General features: G+C 41.5%; 1 protein-coding gene across 1 annotated transcript in view; it reads right to left on the reverse strand.

Moving 5' to 3' along the window:
- The window catches only part of LOC121319539 (protein Wnt-5b), an 84,381-nt gene that overhangs the window by 6,464 nt on the left and 55,072 nt on the right, over positions 1-22,845 (reverse strand). Inside the window, exons 2-4 of the mRNA XM_041257062.1 lie at positions 14,591-14,742; positions 13,021-13,268; positions 9,743-10,035 (exon numbers count right to left, since the gene is read on the reverse strand). Coding sequence (XP_041112996.1) covers positions 9,743-10,035; positions 13,021-13,268; positions 14,591-14,742 — 693 coding nt within the window. The remainder of the gene's footprint in view (positions 1-9,742; positions 10,036-13,020; positions 13,269-14,590; positions 14,743-22,845) is intronic.

A 22,845-nucleotide genomic window follows, 5' to 3' on the forward strand; every position in this document is an offset into this window, starting at 1 on the left:
TATTCTTACATCGACCCCATAATGTGTTAAAACATCAGGGGTGCAAATTTGGGGTTAAGTTCTAGCACCAGGATACCCCGTATAGCGCCAGCAACATTAAATTCTAGTGCCAGGGTACCTCATATAGTGCCAACAACATTAAATTCTGCCGCCAGTGGACATATTTAATTTTTTTTGTGTGTGTATTCCTTAGCAACCATACATGATGATAGTTTCACATTGGGTCTGGACTACTCACATGATCTACCCATACTCATCCACATGGGAAGTTGTGAGGGGGGCTTGATTAGGGTGGGGTTTGAAAATTTAGCACCAGTAGGCTTTCAAAATGACCATGTTTTTTTTTAGCATGCTTTCTAATACGTATGTTTGGATAACCTTCTTGTCAGTGCTTCCATGATTTTACTTTAACTGTACTTTAACTATGGTACAATGCAGTAAGCTTTTATAAGCACCAGTAAAAGCAGATGGTCAGAGCTTAAAGAGAATAGACTCAAGCTCCTATCTTCTGCTATGGAGAGTCATTTGTAGATCTCTCCACTCTATTCATTCAGCAGCAAAATCTGACAGTGGGTATTTTAATACCTTAAAGTCTCCATTATCACAACCTCCCCATCCCCACCTCCTCAACCTTCAAAAGTGATTGACGCACAGGGAGTGTGTCTAATTAAAGAACAACATCCTGCTGTTTGTTTGTAACAGCACCCTACAGCTGGGGGTACTCCCTCAGAACTGCTAGTTTGTATTACTGCTCCAGCACAGCCCAACATGGGCACCACACATTATCCCTTTCCAATTGTTTATCCACAACCTGTGACCTAACCACTAGACCACACTGCCTCCCAGGCCCTCAGCTCTAACCACTAGACCACACTGCATCCCAGTCTCTCAGCTCTAACCACCAATGTGTGGTCTAGTGGTTAGAGCTGAGGGCCTGGGATGCAGTGTGGTCTAGTGGTTAGAGCTGAGGGACTGGGAGGCAGTGTGGTCTAGGGTCAGAGAGTGAGATCACACTGGTGTGAGATTGGGTCCGGGAGTCTACGACCACTTGGTGTACCAGACCACACTGCATCCCAGGCCCTCAGCTCTAACCACTAGACCACACTGCATCCCAGGCCCTCAGCTCTAACCACTAGACCACACTGCCTCCCAGGCCCTCAGCTCTAACCACTAGACCACACTGCCTCCCAGGCCCTCAGCTCTAACCACTAGACCACACTGCCTCCCAGGCCCTCAGCTCTAACCACAAGACCACACTGCATCCCAGGCCCTCAGCTCTAACCACCAGACCACACTGCCTCCCAGTCTAAGCTCTAACCACTAGACTACACTGCATCCCATGCCCTCAGCTCTAACCACTAGACCACACTGCATCCCAGGCCCTCAGCTCTAACCACTAGACCACACTGCCTCCCAGGCCCTCAGCTCTAACCACTAGACCACACTGCATCCCAGTCTCTCAGCTCTAACCACCAGACCACACTGCCTCCCAGTCTCTCAGCTCTAACCACCAGACCACACTGCCTCCCAGTCTCTCAGCTCTAACCACTAGACCACACTGCCCTCCCAGGCCCTCAGCTCTAACCACTAGACCACACTGCCTCCCAGGCCCTCAGCTCTAACCACTAGACCACACTGCATCCCAGGCCCTCAGCTCTAACCACTAGACCACACTGCCTCCCAGGCCCTCAGCTCTAACCACCAGACCACACTGCCTCCTAGGGTCTAAGCTCTAACCACCAGACCACACTGCCTCCCAGGGACTTAGCTCTAACCACTAGACCACACTGCATCCCAGGCCCTCAGCTCTAACCACTAGACCACATTGCATCCCAGTCACTCAGATCTAACAACTAGACCACACTAAATCGCAAAATCTCATTAACCTCTCAGTCCTTCACCTCAAAGCAATAGGTCACATTGCTTATCTTCAGGTGTCTCCATAGCTCTAGCCACTAGGTTGTGCTGTCTCCCTCCCCCAGTGAGAATTTCAAATACTGACATCCAGCCATAAATATATATATATATGGAGTTGTAACTAACATGCTGGGTATTGAATAATATCCTGGCTCTTCACATATGGGGTACTATATTTGTCAATGTATTTGAATAGATTTATCAGTATATTGACCGTACAATATTTAAGAGCCCTGCCTTAAACTCAAGAGTTTTCAGACTGTTTTTTCTAAGCATTTTATAATTATATATTCATGAGACTGCTAGACATGACTTTGGAAAAACTAGCCGCTGAGCTACTGCCGCCACCTAGTGATCAACACGGGCTCGTCTTTATATGCAGCGCTTCTGAACTTTAGAACCTGCCCTTTGAATAAAAACCAACACCAACAATACATTACATCTTTAGACATTACAATCGAGAAACCACAAGATGAAAAGTTAAGTTTATAGTAAAAAAAAAAACAGCTTTCCTATGATGTCTAAGTGCTCTATTTACTGTACTATTGCTTATTTATTAATTTATTTCCATTGTGGTACAACATATTACAACATAGCACTGTACAACACATCATAAGTACAACAAATGGCATGCATTTTAAAACAATCGTTAATGGAAATGTTTCATCACCTGGAAAATTATTTCTCCACATGGTATTACCTTATGATGAAATCTTTTCACATTTCAGAAGTCAAGATAACTGGTGAAGTCAAAGAAGAAGTCAACATGTCACACTTTTAAACTACACTCTCGTCTGCATACAACACTTTCAGTTTTTTTTTCAGTAATGTAAAATAAACAAAAAAATAAACTTATTTATATAGTACTGGTACTTATGAGGAGCTAAACGATCCGTATAGTGGCTTTTAAAAGGTACCAAATAGCAAACACTATTATAACATGTTTATCTTGATCATAGCTGTTGTTTTTGTTTTGTTATTTGGTCCTTTTTAAAGCTGCTATAAGGATAGCAGTGCCATGACTAAAATATAAACCCAGTGAGTGTTGAGAGGGTTAATACATATGTAGAGAGTATTCAATAATTGGTACCTTGTGTTACTGCAGTACTCCTGTTAAATAAGCACTGAAGGACCAGCCTTCATTTCATACAAATCACAGAAAGATGCAAAATGTGAAACTAAAAGTTTTTTCAAATTCTGAATCCCCTCACCACCACTTCAAAACAAAAGAGAGTTTCTATAGCAACATCATACGTGGCTGCCTGGCAATACTAAAATACAAGGCCTCGGGTGAATATTTTAGAGAATATGCTTGCCAGTGTTCCTGAAACGGGTTAATAAAATTTCAAATTAGGACAACAACTGCTAAAAGGGTTTGCTGCAGTTTTGCGGCGGTTTCACGATGCCAAATTGAAGAAAGGTTATGAACTTATGAGGGAGCGGGCAGACGGGGCCTAACTTCTTCAATGCAGCTGTTTATGTACCTGCTGTGTGAGTGACACTGAAAATGACAGATAGCCACACTGGGGCAGAGAGCCCATCCATTTTATTTGATGACAACCCCCCCCCCACAGACTGTGCTGCTCTGACAGACAGCTATTCCCCACAAAGAACTTGCTAGATAAACAAACCACAGCGAGAAGGTCTGAGAGCTGGGAGATAAGGGGGGATAAGGAGAGGTAGGAAAGAATGGAATGTGTTGTAGCCAAGAGAAAGGCTTTGTGAAGGTGCCGCAGTGGATCTGGGGTGGTGTTGTGGTGCTTTGCATTACAGCTGAAGGTAAAGGAAGGGGTGTTTATCTGAATCAGCACCATTTTAGTCACAGGAAAATAAAACTGCTAGTGTTAGTAAAGTAGTAACTGAGAAGGTTCCTCTAAGGAGCTAACAACTAAAAATAAATAAATAAATAAATAAATAATTTAAATCCTGCCAGAAAAATTGTACCAATTGACCACAGACGTTGCGTCAAATAAATTGAAGGCATTGAGAAAAACTATTTTACAGAGTTTCTTCTAGTCCTAGCACTGAAGGTTATACAATTAATCGAACGCATTCCAGCGAGTGAGTGGCAGGTTGTCGTTTTTTTCACTGTACTGAAGAAAGCCCAGCCAAAACACAGTGTTATGACACCACAACGCAGTCTGCACAGTGTTATGACACCACAACGCAGTCTGCACAGTGTTATGACACCACAACGCAGTCTGCACAGTGTTATGACACCACAACGCAGTCTGCACAGTGTTATGACACCACAACGCAGTCTGGTAGTGATGTGACCCCTAGTTACTGCACCTGGATAACCAGCAGTGTTGCTCTTAGTTTATACTACTCCAGTAGCTTCCCTCTGTGCTGCCATTGCACCTCCAGTAAATTGCAATGCAAGTAAAGTTCATTACTACATTGCCACAGACAATCACTTAGCGAGTGTTATGTACTTGTGAAACTAAATATGCCTCAGTCTTTGTGGGGTACACAGTGCTGCACGCACAGCCGGAATATGCCTGTCGCCTTCTTTATGAGCCTCCAGTACCAGTGTCTGTCTTACAGGCAGCCAGCCAGCCTGGCCCCAGTACATTCACGCTAGACTTCCATCTTGCTTGAGTAAATGCACCAACTTCACGCCTAATTTGCAGGCACTACCCTGCCCCGCCCCTTCCCCCTCACCCCTCAAACATGCCTTCCATGTTCATTGTTTGACTCTCTGTCATGTCCTTGTTGACTTTTCTGAGTTTGTTTTATTTTTTTATGTACTTGTTTTCCCTTCAACCGTATCTAATTCCACTGAATCAGTCCGGATAAAAGATTATTATAATAAAACCATGACAAAATCCAAGCAAAGTGTAAAAAACTGAAAAGAAAAAGGAAAATTCAATGCAAAAATATATATTTATATATGTCATATAGTATATAATATATATATATATATATATATATATATATATATATATATATAATATATTATATATGCTATAAATATATATATTTGAATATATTCGCGTTTGCGTGATTTTTTTTAAATTACATTTTAATTAGTCATGTCTGATTTATTAAATATACTGATATATTAAATAAAGCCAGTTGTATTCTTTCTTTTACCCTGTTAAATTATTTAAATATTTTTAAAAAGTCTTGTATTCTCTTAACTTTTCGACATTTGCACATATTAGGTGCGGGGGCGACATGCTGAGTAAAGCACAGGAAAAATATTTACCATGTCCATCTTTAGTAAGGGTCTGTTTCTGTGCTTTTGTGACCTGCAAACCCAGAACTACAAATGCATGTCCTCCTGAGCAGACTCCCATGGGAGAGGCTTGCATTGCATGAGCCTTTCTGACAGTTAGACAATGCAATCCAAACCACAGTGAGGACTGATCTCTGGGGATGCAACCAAGCAGCACTCAGAGCAGATCACAGCAGATAAATCCAAAAAACAAACCAGAGGTGTGCGAACAAACCCCCCCCCCCCCCCCCCCCCCCCCCCCCCCCCCATGTGGCATGCTAGCTGAATATCAGCTGTGTTTTGAAGTTGTTTTTACATTGTGATCTGCAAGCACTCTGACACTGAATGAGGATTAAACCCTTGACCTCTCGCCCTCCAAGGGCACCTGAACCATTTGGTCGCTCGTTATAAACTTGCAAGCCCCTCTTTCTCAATCTAAAAACAATTGCACACTTTCCAACGTGGATTTGTTGCTGTTAACTAACCTTGCATTCATGTGACAAACCATCAGCGGAAAACAGCAAACCACTCTTCAGAAAGGGCTCTTCAGCTGCTGTGCATACGGACAACACAATGGATACGATTCTGTACTATTGGCCAATAGCATTTGACATACCTATGGCATCACAATGGTATGAACACACTGTATACATTGGCAATTTATTCAGTACTGTGGTGACATATCAGTGTCAAACAGACAATGTGCTACAGTATCAGCAGCACCACCGTGAGTCATTTGTTCAATCGCCATTGTGTAATGCTGTTGTCTATGGTTCTGTTAGGGTTTCTATAAGATAATACAGACTGTGCTCCTCCTTTATAATACAGCAGAATCCATAGTTAAGAGACTGCGCTTTTTGCTTGTGGAATGGCATTAGGGAGCAAATAGGCACCGTGACCACACTGCCTTATAACATTAAAGTATTGAAGGTTGCCTTAGGAAAACACTGTACAATGGTTTGGATTATAATTGTAACAGTATCCTATCCCAATGTTATTTCATAAAAATGGTGCTCATGAAAGTATATTGCAGTGTGCTAGGATTGCCCTAGCACCTTTCACATGCCTTCTCAATCTCCCACCAGTGTCTTTCACTCAGGCTGTGTCAACCTCCCCTCCTCCTCCTCCCCCCTTCCTGCTGTGTTCATGTTCACACCATTCTTCACAATTCTGTAAACAGCTCAGGCTCCCTAATTTAGCAGGCCCATCCTATCTTTCACCCTCTCATCTGTCCAGATGGCCTCAACAGCTGGACATGTTGATGAGACTCTTTGACGGCCTCGTTCCTGGGAAGAGGGGAGAGGGAGAGTGCAGGCTCCTGGGGAGGGAGTGGGAGAGACTGCAGGCTCCTTGGAAAAGAGGAGAGGGAGAGACTGCAGTCACAAGAGTGGAGGGAGAGACTGCAGGCTCCTGGGGAGAGGGGAGAGGGAGAGACTGGAGGCTTGACCTCCACTCTTGTGACTGCAGTCTCGTCCTCTCCTCTTTTCCAAGGAGCCAGCAGTCTCTCCCACTCCCTCCCCAGGAGCCTGCAGTCTCTCCCTCCACTCTTGTGACTGCAGACCCCAGGAGAGACTGCAGGCTTGAGGGGAGAGGGGAGAGGGGGAGAGGGAGAGACTGCAGGCTTGAGGGGAGAGAGAGAGACTGCAGGCTTGAGGGGACAGGGAGAGACTGGAGGCTTGAGGGGAGAGGGAGAGACTGCAGGCTTGAGGGGAGAGGGGAAGAGGGAGAGACTGCAGGTTTGAGGGGAGAGGGGGAGGGAGAGATTGCAGGCTTGAGGGACAAGGGAGAGGGAGAGGAAAAGACTGCAGGCTTGAGGGACAAGGGAGAGGGGGAGGGAGAGGGAGAGACTGCAGGCTTGAGGGGAGAGGGGAAGAGGGAGAGACTACAGATTTGAGGGGAGAGGGGGAGGGAGAGACTGCAGGCTTGAGGGACAAGGGAGAGGGAGAGACTGCAGGCTTGAGGGGAGAGGGGGAGAGGGAGAGGGAGAGACAGCAGGTTTGAGGCGAGAGGGGGAGAGGGAGAGGGAGAGACTGCAGGCTCCTCCCCTCCTCATGAGTTTGGAGGTCAAAATCATCTTTGAGCTGCCCTTGACATACGGGTCTTCTTTAATGGACACTCAAAAACCACACAAGGACATTCTTCAATCAGAAGAGAGGCCCGCCACTGTGTCGCCATGGTGACCAGCTGAGTCCCCCTCTCAGTCACAAACTAATTATAAGTCCCCATTATATCCTATAAGTGGTGGTTACATACTTACAATGCAGCTGAGAGTCTGGCACTCCTGACGTCAGCATATCAAACTGCTTCACACTTAATAACACAATTGCTATCTTTTAAAATAGCTTTAGTTTGCCTTTCTTCTGTCCAATTTCAATTCCATAATTTTTTCTATTTATTTATTTTTTTATTTCCACAAGATGTAGGACATATCTTATGAGACCAAACCTTATAGAACATCAGTGACCTTGAGGCATTGCAGGCCACCAGATATCTTAGTAAAGAGTCAGTGTTCTAGTCTGCGGAGGCTGTCTGACAGCTCAGAAAGTACCAATTTCAGTAAAGGCAGGCTTAGTCAGTGCCAACCACAGACCAACTCCACTTCAATGGCTGGCACACACACTAATCATTGAGCTACTTCGGCCTCCATGATCTCTTCCAGTGAAGTCAGCTTCTGGACAAGTTATCCAAACCTTAGACCACCACACCCATCTGCATGGCTAAGGAATCACTACACCACTGTGTACGATATATATTTGTAAACAATAACTCAAACACATAAATTATAGTTTGGGGCAGATTACTTGTTTTTTGTTTCTAACTCACATCCCATTTCATTCAGGTAGTTTATATCTGTGTCTTTTCTTTAAGAGAACCAGACTACAAGTACCAGACTGTATTGCATTGTGGGTAGAATAATACAAACATAACTACCCATTAAACCTGGCGTGTTAGAACTTTATTATTGAGACGTAATAAAAAATAACAAAAACTATGTGAACATGATTTAGATATTTTATTAAACATTATGGCGTCAAAGACACTACACAATGGTATTTAAAAAGTCTACTGGGAGCCATAATAGTAAGCCAAAATTCTTATGTCACATTTTTTAATTTTTGTCAGTTTTTCATTAAGAATATGGAAAACTACAAAGCGTTATGTAATTCAATATGTTAACTTAACTTTATTCAGCAGGTTTCATTCGACTTTATGAAGCAAAATTTGTTAATTCTATTGGGTGATGCAGAACTTTTGGCTATAGCTGTGTGTTTAAACTTTTAATGCTAAATCACAAAAATGAAGGCTTTCTAAATGAAAAACATTTTGGGCGATTAGCTCCTCAGTGCAGAGAGCTGTAACTAGGGGAGGAGTCGAGAAATCAACTCATCTCAGCTTGAGGCCCTGTTGTGGGTAAATCACTTCCTCTGCTCATTTCCTGTCAGTGGGGTGGGGTGGGGGGGGATACGTTACGAGGGTCATAGCCTAGTGTTTCTCCAAACTACTTTAAATTGTACTGTTTCTCACGTGTACCAGCCAGGCACCTACCACTGTGTCCCACAGAAAACCAGGCCTCAGGCTCTGGACATTGGACAGCTGCCATAGTGTATGTGGTCTAACATTCTATGTAAGTAAATTTAATTATGAATGGCAAAGGGACACTTTATTAGATTTTTTGATTATTTGATTTTATATAGCAATATGAAAACAATCTTGATCAAATGCTTTGACAGAGAGCCTTGAAATGTCAAATGATGTCACTAAATATAGGTCAAATAGTGTCACTAAATATAGGTCAAACAATGTCACTAAATATAGGTCAAACCATGTCACTAAATATAGATCGAACAGTGTCACTAAATATGGGTCGAACCATGTCACTAAATATAGGTCAAACCATGTTACTAAATGTAGGTCAAACAGTGTCACTAAATATAGGTCAAACCACGTCACTAAATATAGGTCAAACAGTGTCACTAAATATAGGTCAAACCATGTCACTAAATAGAGGTCAAACATTGCCACCAATTATAGGTCAAACTATGTCACTAACTGTATTCAAGTATTACTACATATTTATGTATTTTTCCACAAGCATGTCTTTATGTGTTTTATGTAAGGGTGTGGCCCCTTTTTTGAAGGTACAGTCACATTTGCTGAGGGGCAGGGTAAGAAACATCTTAGCTGTAGGAAGAAACAGTCAAATCACTTTTTGGAGTAGATTCTTTCTAGTTTTATATAGCAAGTTATATATGTATTAAAACATAGTCCTGCCTCAATATTTCACGACTCTATAATTCACGAATTTGGTTCATTCACGGTTAGACCATTATGACTAAATTGTACATGCACAATTGGGTGAGCTTACAGTGGCTGGAGCTGTTACTGTGACATCACTGCTACTAGCCTGTCAATAAACACAGATTTGGAGCGCCCACATGTGTAGAATAATGGTTGAGTCCAGTTCCCATAAAATATGAGAAGTGTTATCCAATAATAGCTGTTGAAACCACGCCCTCATCCCTCCCCTAGGTCCTTTCCTCTTATGATAACCAGCCTCGCCTGCAGTAGAAGTGGCAGCTGAGCTGGGGTAAGGTGGCTGCATACCTGTCTTCCAGCCTCGTTGTTCTGCAGGTTCATGAGGGTGCGTGCATGCTCCTCCGAGCCCTTGGGGTAATTCTTCTCCCTCTCGCGGGCGTCCACGAACTCCTTGGCGAAGCGGTACCCGTAGTCCACGTTGTCACCACATCCCCCCCACAGCCAGTCCCGGGGGAGGTCCTTGGGGCGAGCAGCCCGGCTGCAACCACAGGTGGACAACTCCCCCTCCCTGCAGGCCCTGCTGATGGCGTTCACCACGCCCGCCGCACTCACTGCGTAGGTGAAGGCTGTTTCTCTGCTGCCTGGAGAGACACACACACACACACAGTTAGTTAACATGCCTACGCAAAACTTGATATGCCTGCCTACAAGTTGCAATATTTAAGAAACAAATGCTCTGACTGCCTTATTGAGATTGCAAGGCGTTATACTGTAAAGTAGTGCACTCTTTCTGCTCTGCAGACCTGTATGCAGATCTCAAGACGGCAGCCCCACTCTAAACTGCTCTTATGGTTCTGGACAACCACTGATGGGTCAAATGGCCTCCTCTCATTCATCATTATTTGTATGCTCTTATGTAAGACAACCCCACTCAAAACTGCAGACTACTAAACTAATCTAATATGCTAAAATGTATATATGTGCCCTTTTTTATGTATTTTTCAGTATAAGAAATTATTAGATATAATTAAAATAATAATTTAAAAAACCAAGCAAAGAGCTAGAATTGGAGCAGAAATAACACTGAAACTTTGGTTAGCACGCCTTTCAATCTTGTTGAAAAGTCAGTCAGCAGTTATCCGGTTTGACTTTTTAAATGGATGGAGCCTTGTATCAGTGTATTTGATAAAAAATACTATCTTGACGCAGGGAGATTAGCTGCTCAGTTCTAAGAGCTCCAATGAACACCAAGTGCTCTGGGTGTGATGTAGTGTTTGTGGCTCAGTAGGGGGTCAAGATTCGGCCCAGCCCCAGCAGTTTAGTACAGGGACCGCAGTGCGAGTGAAGGCACTGTCTACTTTGTAGACAAGATCCATGATTTTATAATCAGAGCTACTCCAAGAATCCCAAATAAAGGGAATCAGTGAGAAGTGTTTTTCCTTTTAATGAGGAAATGGAACAGTGGTGCCCCCTGGTGTCACAAAATGTAAAAACTATTTTTTTTTTTTTAATGGTTTAAAAATGCTGCAGGTCCTCACTTCCCTGAATACAATGTTGACCGTCCAGTTCGTTTACACCCAAAACAACAGCTAGTTTGTTTTATTGGTAAGATTTTTTTAGGGAACATATATGGTGCTGATATTTTCAACGGTTCTAATCTGTTTTTAAAAGTGTATGGGACATTACACCTTAGAGACATAAAAGCCATGTATTATTATAAGTTTTAGCTGCATTTGTTGGCTATTTATAGTGGGTAAAAATATGTAACCATAGAAAATAAATACATACACAAATAAATAATTATGTTACAACTTTCATTGACCATTCATTAAGAGTGCGTCCCGCAACACAACCCGACCGGTGTGAAAGAGGAATGTGAGAAAGCCTGAAAAGGAAAGGTTTTCACACATTCATTCCACACCCTGCGTTTTTTATGAATGAGAAAGAAAAGTAATCCTCTCACCTATCTCCGCCAAGAACGGACACGCGCACTAAACCGTCAAGAATTTAAAACTCGGCTAAAACTGTTTATATTATCTTTTTTTTTTTTTTTCCCTCAAACCACCTTGCATCTGCTGTGCACGTGGGAATGTGGGTTCCCTTTGTATGTGAACGTTATCTGAAACAAAGACAGACACCGCAACAGCCTATACAGCTGATACTACTAGAGTGATTGTGCACCGTGTTTATTTAAAGGCAGGTGTGGTGTACTACCTATAGTACACTATAACACAATGTAACGCAAGTGGCTCTCAAGAAGCGATTTTATTAAGCTCCAGAGCCCTGTTATATAAAATTAAAACCGTTACCAACCGTTTTCATACGTTGTTTGCATTGACATCCAGAGTTGTGTGTCATATTCAATTCTGTGGTTGTTTTTCTTTTCGTTTTTTAAAGTAATATCGACTTGGGAGCTAATGTAAATCTAGTCGTCTGTGTATTTCGAAGACTTCAATTAATTTACACTCGTACACAAATCCTCAATCATACGTAATAAATAATGAGATTTGAGAATCGTATTATGTCTGGGTCTGTGTGTTTAGAATAGGGCTCAAGGACTCGTACGGCGTGTGCTGACTGGCTGTGACAGACAGACTGCTGGTATGCGCGCTATGTGTTCGGACTGGTCATTGAAATCAGAGGGATGTAACCTATAGAATAATTCAGTTTTATTGTCCCGTGGCCGGAGACATCAAAAAGTCCGCCCGGATTTCTCGACTTCTTACCATCAGATAATTGCATTTCAAAAGAGGCTGCTGACAATGGTCAAGCTAACACCTCAATATAAACCTAGCGATTGACTGCAAATAACTCTTCTTTTGCAATTGTGGAAAAGGAGGAGGGGGGCGTCTTTTTTTCCCTCCACTGCAGGGAAAAGTTACCTTACACCTTGTTATACAAAACGGATATCACACCCCATTGTTGTAAGAGACACGGCTTCTACTTTTTTTGATAGCTTATCTGCGCTTTTAAAAACAGTAAGAAAGGATAATAAGACAGTCTGCATTCTAAGCGGGCCCGTCATTGACCCTGAACTGCAGCCTTTATTTGCAGCGTGGAAAGACAACGTATGTAGAATAAAGGCTATTTACAGATTTCATCTGTGTTTGTGTTAATAGTATATATATATATATATATATATATATATATATATATATATATATATATATATATATATATATATATATATATATATATATATATATATATACCTCATATATATATATAAAATATAAAATCAATATTTTATATATTGTTTTAAAAATTAAAAAACGCCCATATACTATGGCGCATGCTATTTAAAATATTTTGAATATACTAAATGAAAGTCGGTAAAATTGTTACATGTTCAACTGCAGCAATACCTCATTCTACTGAATCTCTGAATCTTGTGTGTGATGTTTGTTTTAGAGAACTGAGGCCCGCTAATATAAACTATAACTAAGGAATATAAACGTGTCCTGCTATATTGCAGTATTGTAATAGTAAAAATGTAATGTGATTCAAACTACAAACAGAATGGGGATGGATGGGGGCTATCTGATCATAACTAATAGTCCTATGCGTTTTGGAAAATTAAGATTTATAACAACTGTATTCCTTAGATACCCAACATAGTCGCGTACTTATTTGCATGACCCGTCCAAAGACCGAGGTGTTGTCCACGGTGCTGCAGTTCCACCTCCTCTGCCTGAATTGAAACTGACACTCCTTGATGCCCGTCTTGGCCCCTTCGCCGATGTACACCATGTGATCCTGGTAGAGCTGGCATAGCTTCCGCTGGCCCTGCGACAGTCCCGCGAGCTGACTGCACAGAGGCTGCGCTCCTATGATGTACATCTCGGGTCTCTGAATGGGATTCATTGCTAAAGACCTACAGCCAGAAAAGGGAAAAGGCAGTTTGTCACGTTAGAATTGCCATCAACCCACTATATATGTGCAAGAGCTGACAATCTCTGCATCTCTCGCTGGCCTCGTGTGTGGTAATATATGGTTATGGCTTGTTAACATATCTTCAGCCGATTTGATTGTAGTCAAATTGGGTGATATCTTTAGCCTGCCAAAATTAAACTTATTTCCTTTATACGAGTTAATGAATGTCAAATTATCATGTCAGTTATTTTTTTACATGTACATTCTTTTAGCTTGTTTTTAAAATGACTGCTATCGGTTGAACATTTTATAAGGTGTCGAAATTGACCGACAAACCATAAATCTGGTTCCACTTTTGGGTGGGTTTAATTATTATAATCCGCTTGGCTCCCCATTCTCTCTGTGTATTTGAACAATAGACCTTCATATCTCTATCCCGAGAGGGGGGGGCTGAGATGAGTGTAACGATGTGCCATTCCAAACGAAGACAAGTTTATCAGCACTAGAAATGACGTAATCAACCATCCAATGTTACAATTACCGTAATGGTATTAACTGTTAATCGTCATCTGGCTGGAAAATCGGACTCGCGCACTTCACATACGTACGCTTGTTTGTTTTTTTTTTGTTTTTTTTTTTTTTTTTTTTTTTTTTTTTTTTTTTTTTTTTTTTTGTTTTTTTGGGGGGGGGTTGTTTTTTTTGTCACAGAATCGCTTCATAAAAAGTTGCTAAAGCCTCAAATTGTGTCCAACAGTTGCCTAAATAATACTCTGACTCATAGATTTATAAATGTCAATGAATGTAAACAACTAGGATTTTATTATTTTTTTTTGTTTGGTTATTTTTTATGTTTTTGTTTTGTATTTACAATATTTATCCAGGAAAACCTAATGTGCCATAATGCCTTGTGATATCACGAAAAGCATCAGTTAACAATAATATTGATAACTTATTAGTCACAGGCTTGGCGGCTCAGTTTTGGTGTGGCACAGAAATACCTCAATATTTTATTTGCAAGGAAAGCATTTTTATAGTTAAAACAGAGTAACACCATAATCTCCATTGAAAATAACCTTATACTCCTTCAGTAATCCATTGCAGTTCACAATACTGTATACATGTAATTTAGCAGCAACAGCGGCATGGAAGTATATTCACTGAAAACAGAGATGCTACCTATAGCACTTATTGTGAACAGACGTATAGGAGATGTTATATTAGGCCACTGCTGTCAACAAAACCACGCATGTTTTTGTTTTAAACTGGTGAGTGAATGTGTGTGTGTGTGTGTGTCTGGGTGTAAACAGGGACGCCGTAACTTACCACCACGAGTTTGCATCCACGAAGAGCTGGGAAGTGCAGGAGATGAGAGCGATTGCCAGTAGCAAGTGGCTCCCCGTCATGGTGAACTGTCCTTGGGTCAGCCTGAGGTCCATCCCCGCCTGAACCAAAGATCTTAACGTAAACGTGTTTTTCTGAAAATGATCAAAAGCAACAAAAAAGCTAGTATTTTTAAATCCCTTGTGAGCCAAAAAGAAGAGCCTAACTGTTCTTAGTAGCAGTGCTTCAACGATGTCCTCAATTAGCCGTTCAAATCTCCCCTTTTGCGTCACCCGTTTCACCCTTACTCTCCCGTGTCAACGCTTTCAAGTGTAATCCAACTTCTGCGGAAGATCTTATTTTCAACAAGAGTCTTTATGCGTGTCCATCTCCCTAGCTTTGATTGGTCCGACAAGTGCCTCTATCTAAATGGGAAAAAAAAAACACTTTTGCTTTGGACACAAGGAAAAAAGCGATACTCCAGGACTGAAAATGACAAGAGGCGAGAGAGATGGGACAGGAAGAAAGGCCACGCAGGAGGAGTGAGCGAGATCACCAGTACAGGCGCCCTGCCTATCTTTGAATCTGATGTTTTTGGTAATTACATTGTGATACCCACCCCCACCCCACCCCCACCTCTCTCTCTCTCTCTCTCTCTCTCTCTCTCTCTCTCTCTCTCTCTCTCTCTCTCTCTCTCTCTCTCTCTCTCTCTCTCTCTCTCTCTCTCTAAATAGTCCAGGGTTGTTATCAGGTCCCCTCCCTGGCACCACTTCTCGTTCTTAGTGGAGAGATGGATAGGGCTTTCGCGTCTGGTGGGGTCACAATCCTTTTGTGTTTACCTACGATAACACCCGACTAATTTGCGGGTGGCTAGGGACTTCCACCCACAGAGCTGAAAGGGAGGGGGGGGGGGGGGGGGAGTTCGGAGCTAAACTTTTTTATATATTGTTCGTTCCACCCAGTATTGTACGTGTGCTTGTTACTTTGCAGACGCACACCAACACTAGTCCGGTTTTATGGGGTGCAACACCATGCGGTTCAGATTCAAATTAAACGCAATCGTTCATTTTTAGTCTACGTCAAAGTTCTCAGCCAGTTAAAGCCTACTAATAGTGCCTGTAATAAACCAATCGGCATTGGGATCTAGTAGACATGGACCCATAGAGCGGGTTAGCTTTGACTGGTCCAGCTTTAAGCTGTTAATATGTCCTTGGGAACGTTAACTCAATCAGTATCAATTATAGGATGCTCAATGCCAACCCCACGCAGTACATACAATTTGATACAAGCGGGGTTATATTTGGTATGCTGTATAGTTGATGTGACTGACACATGATCACAGTGATTTGTTTTTCCTTGAGAAAGCATGGTTATGCCCGCACGTGTATATAAAATAACTCATAGCTTACCCAACACTGGGTTAGGATTGTGCCTTCATGTCCAAGTATACGCGCTACAAAGTGTTTAGCGGGAGGGGACATTGAACAAAGAGAGATATATGTCCCTTTGTCTCTGTTTTCCAGCTGGTATTCGGTCGTTATCTTGCTGAGCTATATACTGAAATGGCTTAGCATAGTCCCCGCTGGATGAGGGAGGGTGCATAGTGCACGGAGGTGTACTGCACCAGGGTGAAAACATTGGGCATTGTAACAAAGCGTATTAATATCCACTACACTCCAAAGTATTTTTGGCCACACGGCTTGTTGGAGCTCCAGTGGAAAGCATGGTCCAAGTGTGGATGGAAACACATGCGAATGCATAGATAATCCTGGTAAAATACCAGGGGATAATGGTAAGGCGTCAGGTATCGCAGAGGTGTTTCTAGAACAGTGCGAGTGTGGGTGTGCAGTGTTCTCAGTAAGGGAGTTTCGTGGCGCTGGTTCTGGCGAGGAGAACATTTCGAGGGTGAACTGATGTTTTTCTCCGCTAAGACCCACTATTAACATACACGACTTTTTTTTTTTTTCACATACCCAAGTGTGGCGAGTCGTGCAGGTGTCACCGGCGACTGAGGGTATATATTTTTGAGTGATGTGATTTTACACACCTGGAGATGTAAACATTTGATTTCACTAACTAGTTATTTCACTGCAGAGTGGGCGCGCATATACCCCAATAAAGAAAATTTATTTCAGGCCACTCTTCGAAGAACACGGATTCCAGCGAGTTCTAACACTAGAAGGGTTATCGCAATAATTGCAGCTTTGCAAAAGATTTTATGGTGTTCGCTTGGAGTTGACACGAACAGTAAATAGGTTTATATCTACTGCAGATTTGAACCTTGACAAAAATATACTGTACAGCAGATTAACCAGGGATTTGTACTTCAATTACTGTAATGTTAGTCTTAAAATAATAATTAAGTAAATTCAGTTCACAAATAAAGCCGTATCCTATACATGTATACAGCACAGAACGGCATTTTTGGGATTCCAGTTAAATGCAATTGGGTTCTATGCGGCCATAAAGGCCACTAAAACGCAATTCCATAACAATAGCCTCGCCGCTAGTTACGCCTTGTCCTGATGTCATAAACTCATTCAAAGGAGAGACCTTTTTATTACTGCATGATGCACCTTCTGATTTACTGGAATTCACCTCTGATATATTTGTGAGTTTTTTTTTTTTTTTTTTTTTTTAGGGAGCGTGTTTTCTTATAAATGATTTCCTCTGGCATGATAGCCTGCGACTAGGCTACAGAATGTCACTATATTGCAACATACAGGCTATTCAAATACATTGACAATACATGAAACACACACACACATACACTCTCTCTCTCTCTCTCTCTCTCTCTCTCTCTCTCTCTCTCTCTCTCTCTCTCTCTCTCTCTCTCTCTCTCTCTCGCACAAACACACACACACACACACACTCATACAGACACACACACACACACACACACACACACACACACACACTCACACTCACACACACACACACACACACACACACACACACACACACACACACACACACACACACACACACACACACACAAAACATTTGGAAAGTAGTGGTAAAACCAAGAAGGCCAGTATCACCCAATTACAGTATTATTTGCCATCATACATTTACTTAGGAAATTTACCACATTCCACCGTCCGTCTTACACGTGTTAATTTTGTCTTAACTGCAATGAACCACTTGGATAAATATTTTAATGTATTTGTTGTTGTTGTTGTTTTTTGTTTTTCTATTTTCTTTGGTTTTTAGGTCAAGTTAAATTAATGATGTAGCTTATAATTATATGTATATATGGTTATATTTATATATTTGACTGAATTAGGCAAATTACAAACACTATATATGCTGCGCTCTTCCATCCCCCTTCAAGCAGTGCAACCTAGAGGACTAAATAGGAATTGCACCTCTTAACCCCAGTCAGCACTCTTGACCTGCCTCCGGGACTGCAATTGAGGGCGGGGGTTTCCATTTTTGATTTTTGTCTTGTTCATTTCTAATTCTTTTCATAGTGATTGCGTGGAACAGGTTGCAGCAGTAACAGGTTGGTGTAAGAGACGCCAGGCTATTTCCCAAACGTCTCTGCATGATAAAGACGCGTAATCACACACTGCTCCTTTGATGTCTTCTTAGCCGCACCCTAAAACACGAGCTCACCTTCACACTAACGTAAACTTCTCGCTTCCCAAATATTTATCAGAAGGACCCTTCCCTTACCCAGCTTAACCGCAAAATCGCGCAACTAAAATCCGTTTTTGCTTGCTTGCTTTGTTAATGTGCCTGCACTGGTTTAAAAAAAATATATATATTATTTTTTTTTTAATTTTAAAATACACATTTTTGGCACGCTTCTTTAATCTTCTAACAGTTAACCGCAGTTACTTCAATTTAATTAATTCATTGTCATAAAAAAAAAGTCGAATACGCATTCTCTTGTTCTGTAACGGAATGTTTTAGTTTAAAACACAAACCTTTAGAAACAGATTATCATTTTTGTATTTATTTTATTTGTTTTAGACTTTAGCCTACTTCAGAGGTACAAAAACACCGTGTTACCAAAATGAACTTTACTGAGCAAAGTATAAAAACACTGACATTAGCAAAATAAGCATGTTAGATTCTAAGACACTTGATTTACAGTGTATACGCTAGGCTTAAGAAATTAATCATTTTTTTTAAAGTGCATCATTTATTTATTTATTCTATGAATGCGTATTTAAAGTTAGAGCCAATATGATGCGCAGACAGACAGTGCAGATGTAACCGGCTGTGCGGAGAAGCCCTATAGACATTACGGTACCCTGTTGCTCTCAACTGTTGCACAGATGTCGGACTTCAGCTATGAATAGCATTGTTGAAAAAATAATCCTGACCCCAATGCATGGTTACGTTTTATTTTCCTTCAAACGCCAGTTAACAGTTTACTGGTCTTAATGCTGTACACTTCATCCCTGTCTTTTTCTGTTACGTGTTAGATAGCAGACAAATACATCAAAACTACACTGTGAATAAAGTGCTTGAAAAATTAAACATACCTGTTATGCAACGGACTATAAACACATAGTCTTTATATACATTTCTTTTGTATGTAACACGTGTTTTTTAAAGTAGGGGAGAGCGGGGCTGGTGGTCACGATTTTTACTCTATTATTTTCCTCAATCTGGTGACATTCTGAGAGGTTCTGTTCCGCGTTATATTGAAGAATCACTCTTCACGTACAAATTTTTTTTTTTTTTTATTATTATTATTTCAGGATAACTGTATTCCAAATATGATATTAAGACGCCGGTTACCTGTAACAACCTGTCCCATACTGCGGTTGGTTGTGAAACGATATAGGGTTGGTTGTCACAAATTATGTTCTTGCTTACAGTAGAGAATAATGTAACATGTACATGTACTGGTTTTGTTTTTACACCAAAAGGTAACCAGTATCTGGTTTTATTTAACATGGCCATCAGTTCAAAGAAACTCCAATACTACCAAGAGTTATAACATAAATAACAACATGTACATTGTTTTTACTTTGGGTATGAAAAAATGAAATATTTGCTAACCTTTATGTTAGACGGAATTGACCTCAAATTACAAGCTGGTTGAATTCCAGACAATAGAACACACATTTCAGTGTTAGTATCACCTGCCTGCGCCATCTAGTTTCATAGCTATGAGCACTGTAACAACCAACCCGTGTGACAACCAACCCGGTCTGCCCTACATGTACGGCTAGTTTCACAGACCCCAATGAGAACTAGGCTTGGAATACCTTAGCCGAGGTAACATTATGTAGCCCAACAGAAGTGCTAATCAGTGTCTGAGAAAACACCCGTTAAAGTATAGTATAAAACACTTCAAATAAACACTAACATGTTTTCCCCATAAAACCTGTTTCATTTTAAAATATTTGATTTTACTGGGCATGCGTTTAACCCTTTCAGCCTTGATATTTTTTTTTTTTTTTTTTGTGAAGACAAAGAAAGCAAAATGAATTTAAATAATTTAAAAAAGGATCCCATCTCTCTCTCTCTCTCTCTCTCTCTCTCTCTCTCTCTCTCTATATATATATATATATATATATATATATATATATATATATATATATATATATATATATATATACATACACACACACACACACACACACACACACACACTCTTAAAAGTCCCGTCAATATTCGAAGAACTCTAAACAGAGCTAACATAGTGGATAAGACCTTGAGGTCCCGCCAGAACTCAAACGGTTAAAGCACAACTTTTAAATTAATGGAAGACCACACTACGGCACAATAATGTTATTCCAGCACTTTGACTGTGCTTTCGTTTTCGCCAAGGACAAATTAATCTGGTCAGCAGCACCACCTATAGGTGGACAACAAGCATGCAACTAGGCTCCTAAAACGACCAAATAGTGTACTTAAATTTGGATTTACAAAATAAACGTAGCAAGTAGTTATATTACGTTTAATATGAATTTAGGTACACCGAAAAAAGCCACAAGGTTATCTGCTGTGCAATTCACTTTCAAAATACTTTCCCTGTTGGTTGTTGTAATTTTTTGACCTTTAGCACCGTAAATGAACATAAGAACATAAGAAATGTTACAAACGAGAGGAGGCCATTCGGTCCATCTTGCTGGTTTGGTTGTTAGCAGCTTATTGATCCAAGAATCTCATCAAGCAGCTTCTTGAAGGATCCCAGGGTGTCAGCTTCAACAACATTACTGGGGAGTTGATTCCAGACCCTCACGATTCTCTGTGTAAAAAAGTGCCTCCTATTTTCTGTTCTGAATGCCCCTCTGTCTAATCTCCATTTGTGACACCAGGTCCTTGTTTCTTTTTTCAGGTCGAAAAAGTCCCTTGGGTCGACATTGTCAATACCTTTTAGTATTTTGAATGCTTGAATTAGGTCGCCGCGTAGTCTTCTTTTTCAAGACTGAACAGATTCAATTCTTATAAATGTGGTTATTAATGCAATTGTCAGGACATACAGAGGCACGCTCAATATGGAACGACTAAAATTACCCACATTCACCACAAGGTGGCTCACTTGGTCTAAACATGTCTTTTACTTGCTTGCCTGTTATTTTTCAACGCTTTTAATCCCGTTGTCAGGCAACTGGGGTGGTAGAAATTGAAAGAGACTTGCTTTCACACAGTACTCCCTATGCTAAACTTTGTCACGCGCCGTGTAATCTCTCATCTCCCAACTCATTTTCCACTATTTAAATCCGGCGAGTAGGATGTAAATCTAAGACTACGGTGGTACGTTATGTAGTTCAATTTGAAACTTTATTTAACGAGTCACATGTAAACGTTTACGTTGGTCATAGTTCCATAAAAGAATACTCAAGAGTAATACGGTGACTTTGTGACAGGAAGTAAAGTATGCAGCGGTCAGGGCATGAATTTAAAGTGCACATTAATGATGACAACTCCAAATTACGTTATCATTTTGTTACCAGTGCAATTTCAATTTCACTTGCTGACAGGGTGTTTTAATTTAATGCATTGAATTAGACACGCAGTCATCAACAGCAATGCAATACAAACGAGGCACTTCTGCCAGAAACTCAGCTGTCCTGACTGTTAATTGGCACTCAACATTGTCACATCTTGAACCTGCTGCTATAGCCAGTAATCTTAAATGGGAGGGGGCTTATATAGATGAAAACAAACTGGCCTGCCAACAAGGTCAGCTTTTGTAATGAAGCATAATGCCTACAACCAGCCCCTTTGAGATTCCCCTGGAGAGTACTGACCAAACCTTACCCAGCTTAGCTTCAGACACCTGACTGCAAACTGAGTATTGATCAGACCTGACCTTTCAGTGGTATGAGCACATCAGCTGCCAGCTGCAGTGCCTGCAGGCCCGTCAATTTTGATGGAGTGTGACTCATCTGGCAACTACAGCACTGAGCATCTTGCTATTGAACAGTAAAGTGGCAGTGCGTGTATTGTTTCAGATGGGAGGCAGTCCAGGGTGAGTGTGCTGTTTTAGAATTTATAATAGAGGCCCTGAGAGGTAGCAGTACCCCCAAACCCTGCCAACCAGCAAACACATCCTCTAGTCTGCATGTACCATTGTACCATTGTATCTGTGCTGTACTTTACAACGCATGCATGGTTTTTATTCATCTTGTATCCCATGTAGTTCATTTTAAAGAAGTGGTTACAAAACCGGGATCCCAAGAGTGACGCATCCAGTGCAGTTGCTCTGCATGGAGTGCAGGATGCGCCCTATAACCTGGACGTCGCCATTTCAAGTCCAGGCTATTCCACAGCCGACCATGGACAGGAGCTCCCTGGTGGCTGCGCACAATTGACCGAGTGCCGCCCAGGGTCAGCCAGGGTGTCCTCCGCTCACCGCGCACCAGTGACCCCTGTGGTCTGGCCGGGAGCCTGTGGGCTTGCCTGTAAGCTGCCCAGAGCTGCGTTATCCTCCAACGCTGTAGCTCTGAGGTTGGCTGCATGGTGAACTTGCAGTATGTAAGAAGCGGACGGGTGACGACACACACTTTGGAGGACAGCATGTGTTCGCCTTCACCCCTCCCAAGTCAGCGCAGGGGTAGCGGTGAGCTGAGCCTAAAAATAATTGAACATTCTAAATTGGGAGACAATAATAAGAAATCATTGGCGACGACTACATTTTTAATTAAAAAAAACATCTGACATCTACAAACTGGATAAAAGGGACCATGACCCAAGGATCATTGGAACAGATGGATTTCGTTCCAGTCTTTGTAGTCACTCTTGCAGAAACCCAGTTTGTCGGGAGGGTAAAATGAAGAATAAATGTC

This window comes from Polyodon spathula, chromosome 8 (assembly GCF_017654505.1).
Source record: "Polyodon spathula isolate WHYD16114869_AA chromosome 8, ASM1765450v1, whole genome shotgun sequence".
Lineage (NCBI taxonomy): Eukaryota > Metazoa > Chordata > Actinopteri > Acipenseriformes > Polyodontidae > Polyodon > Polyodon spathula.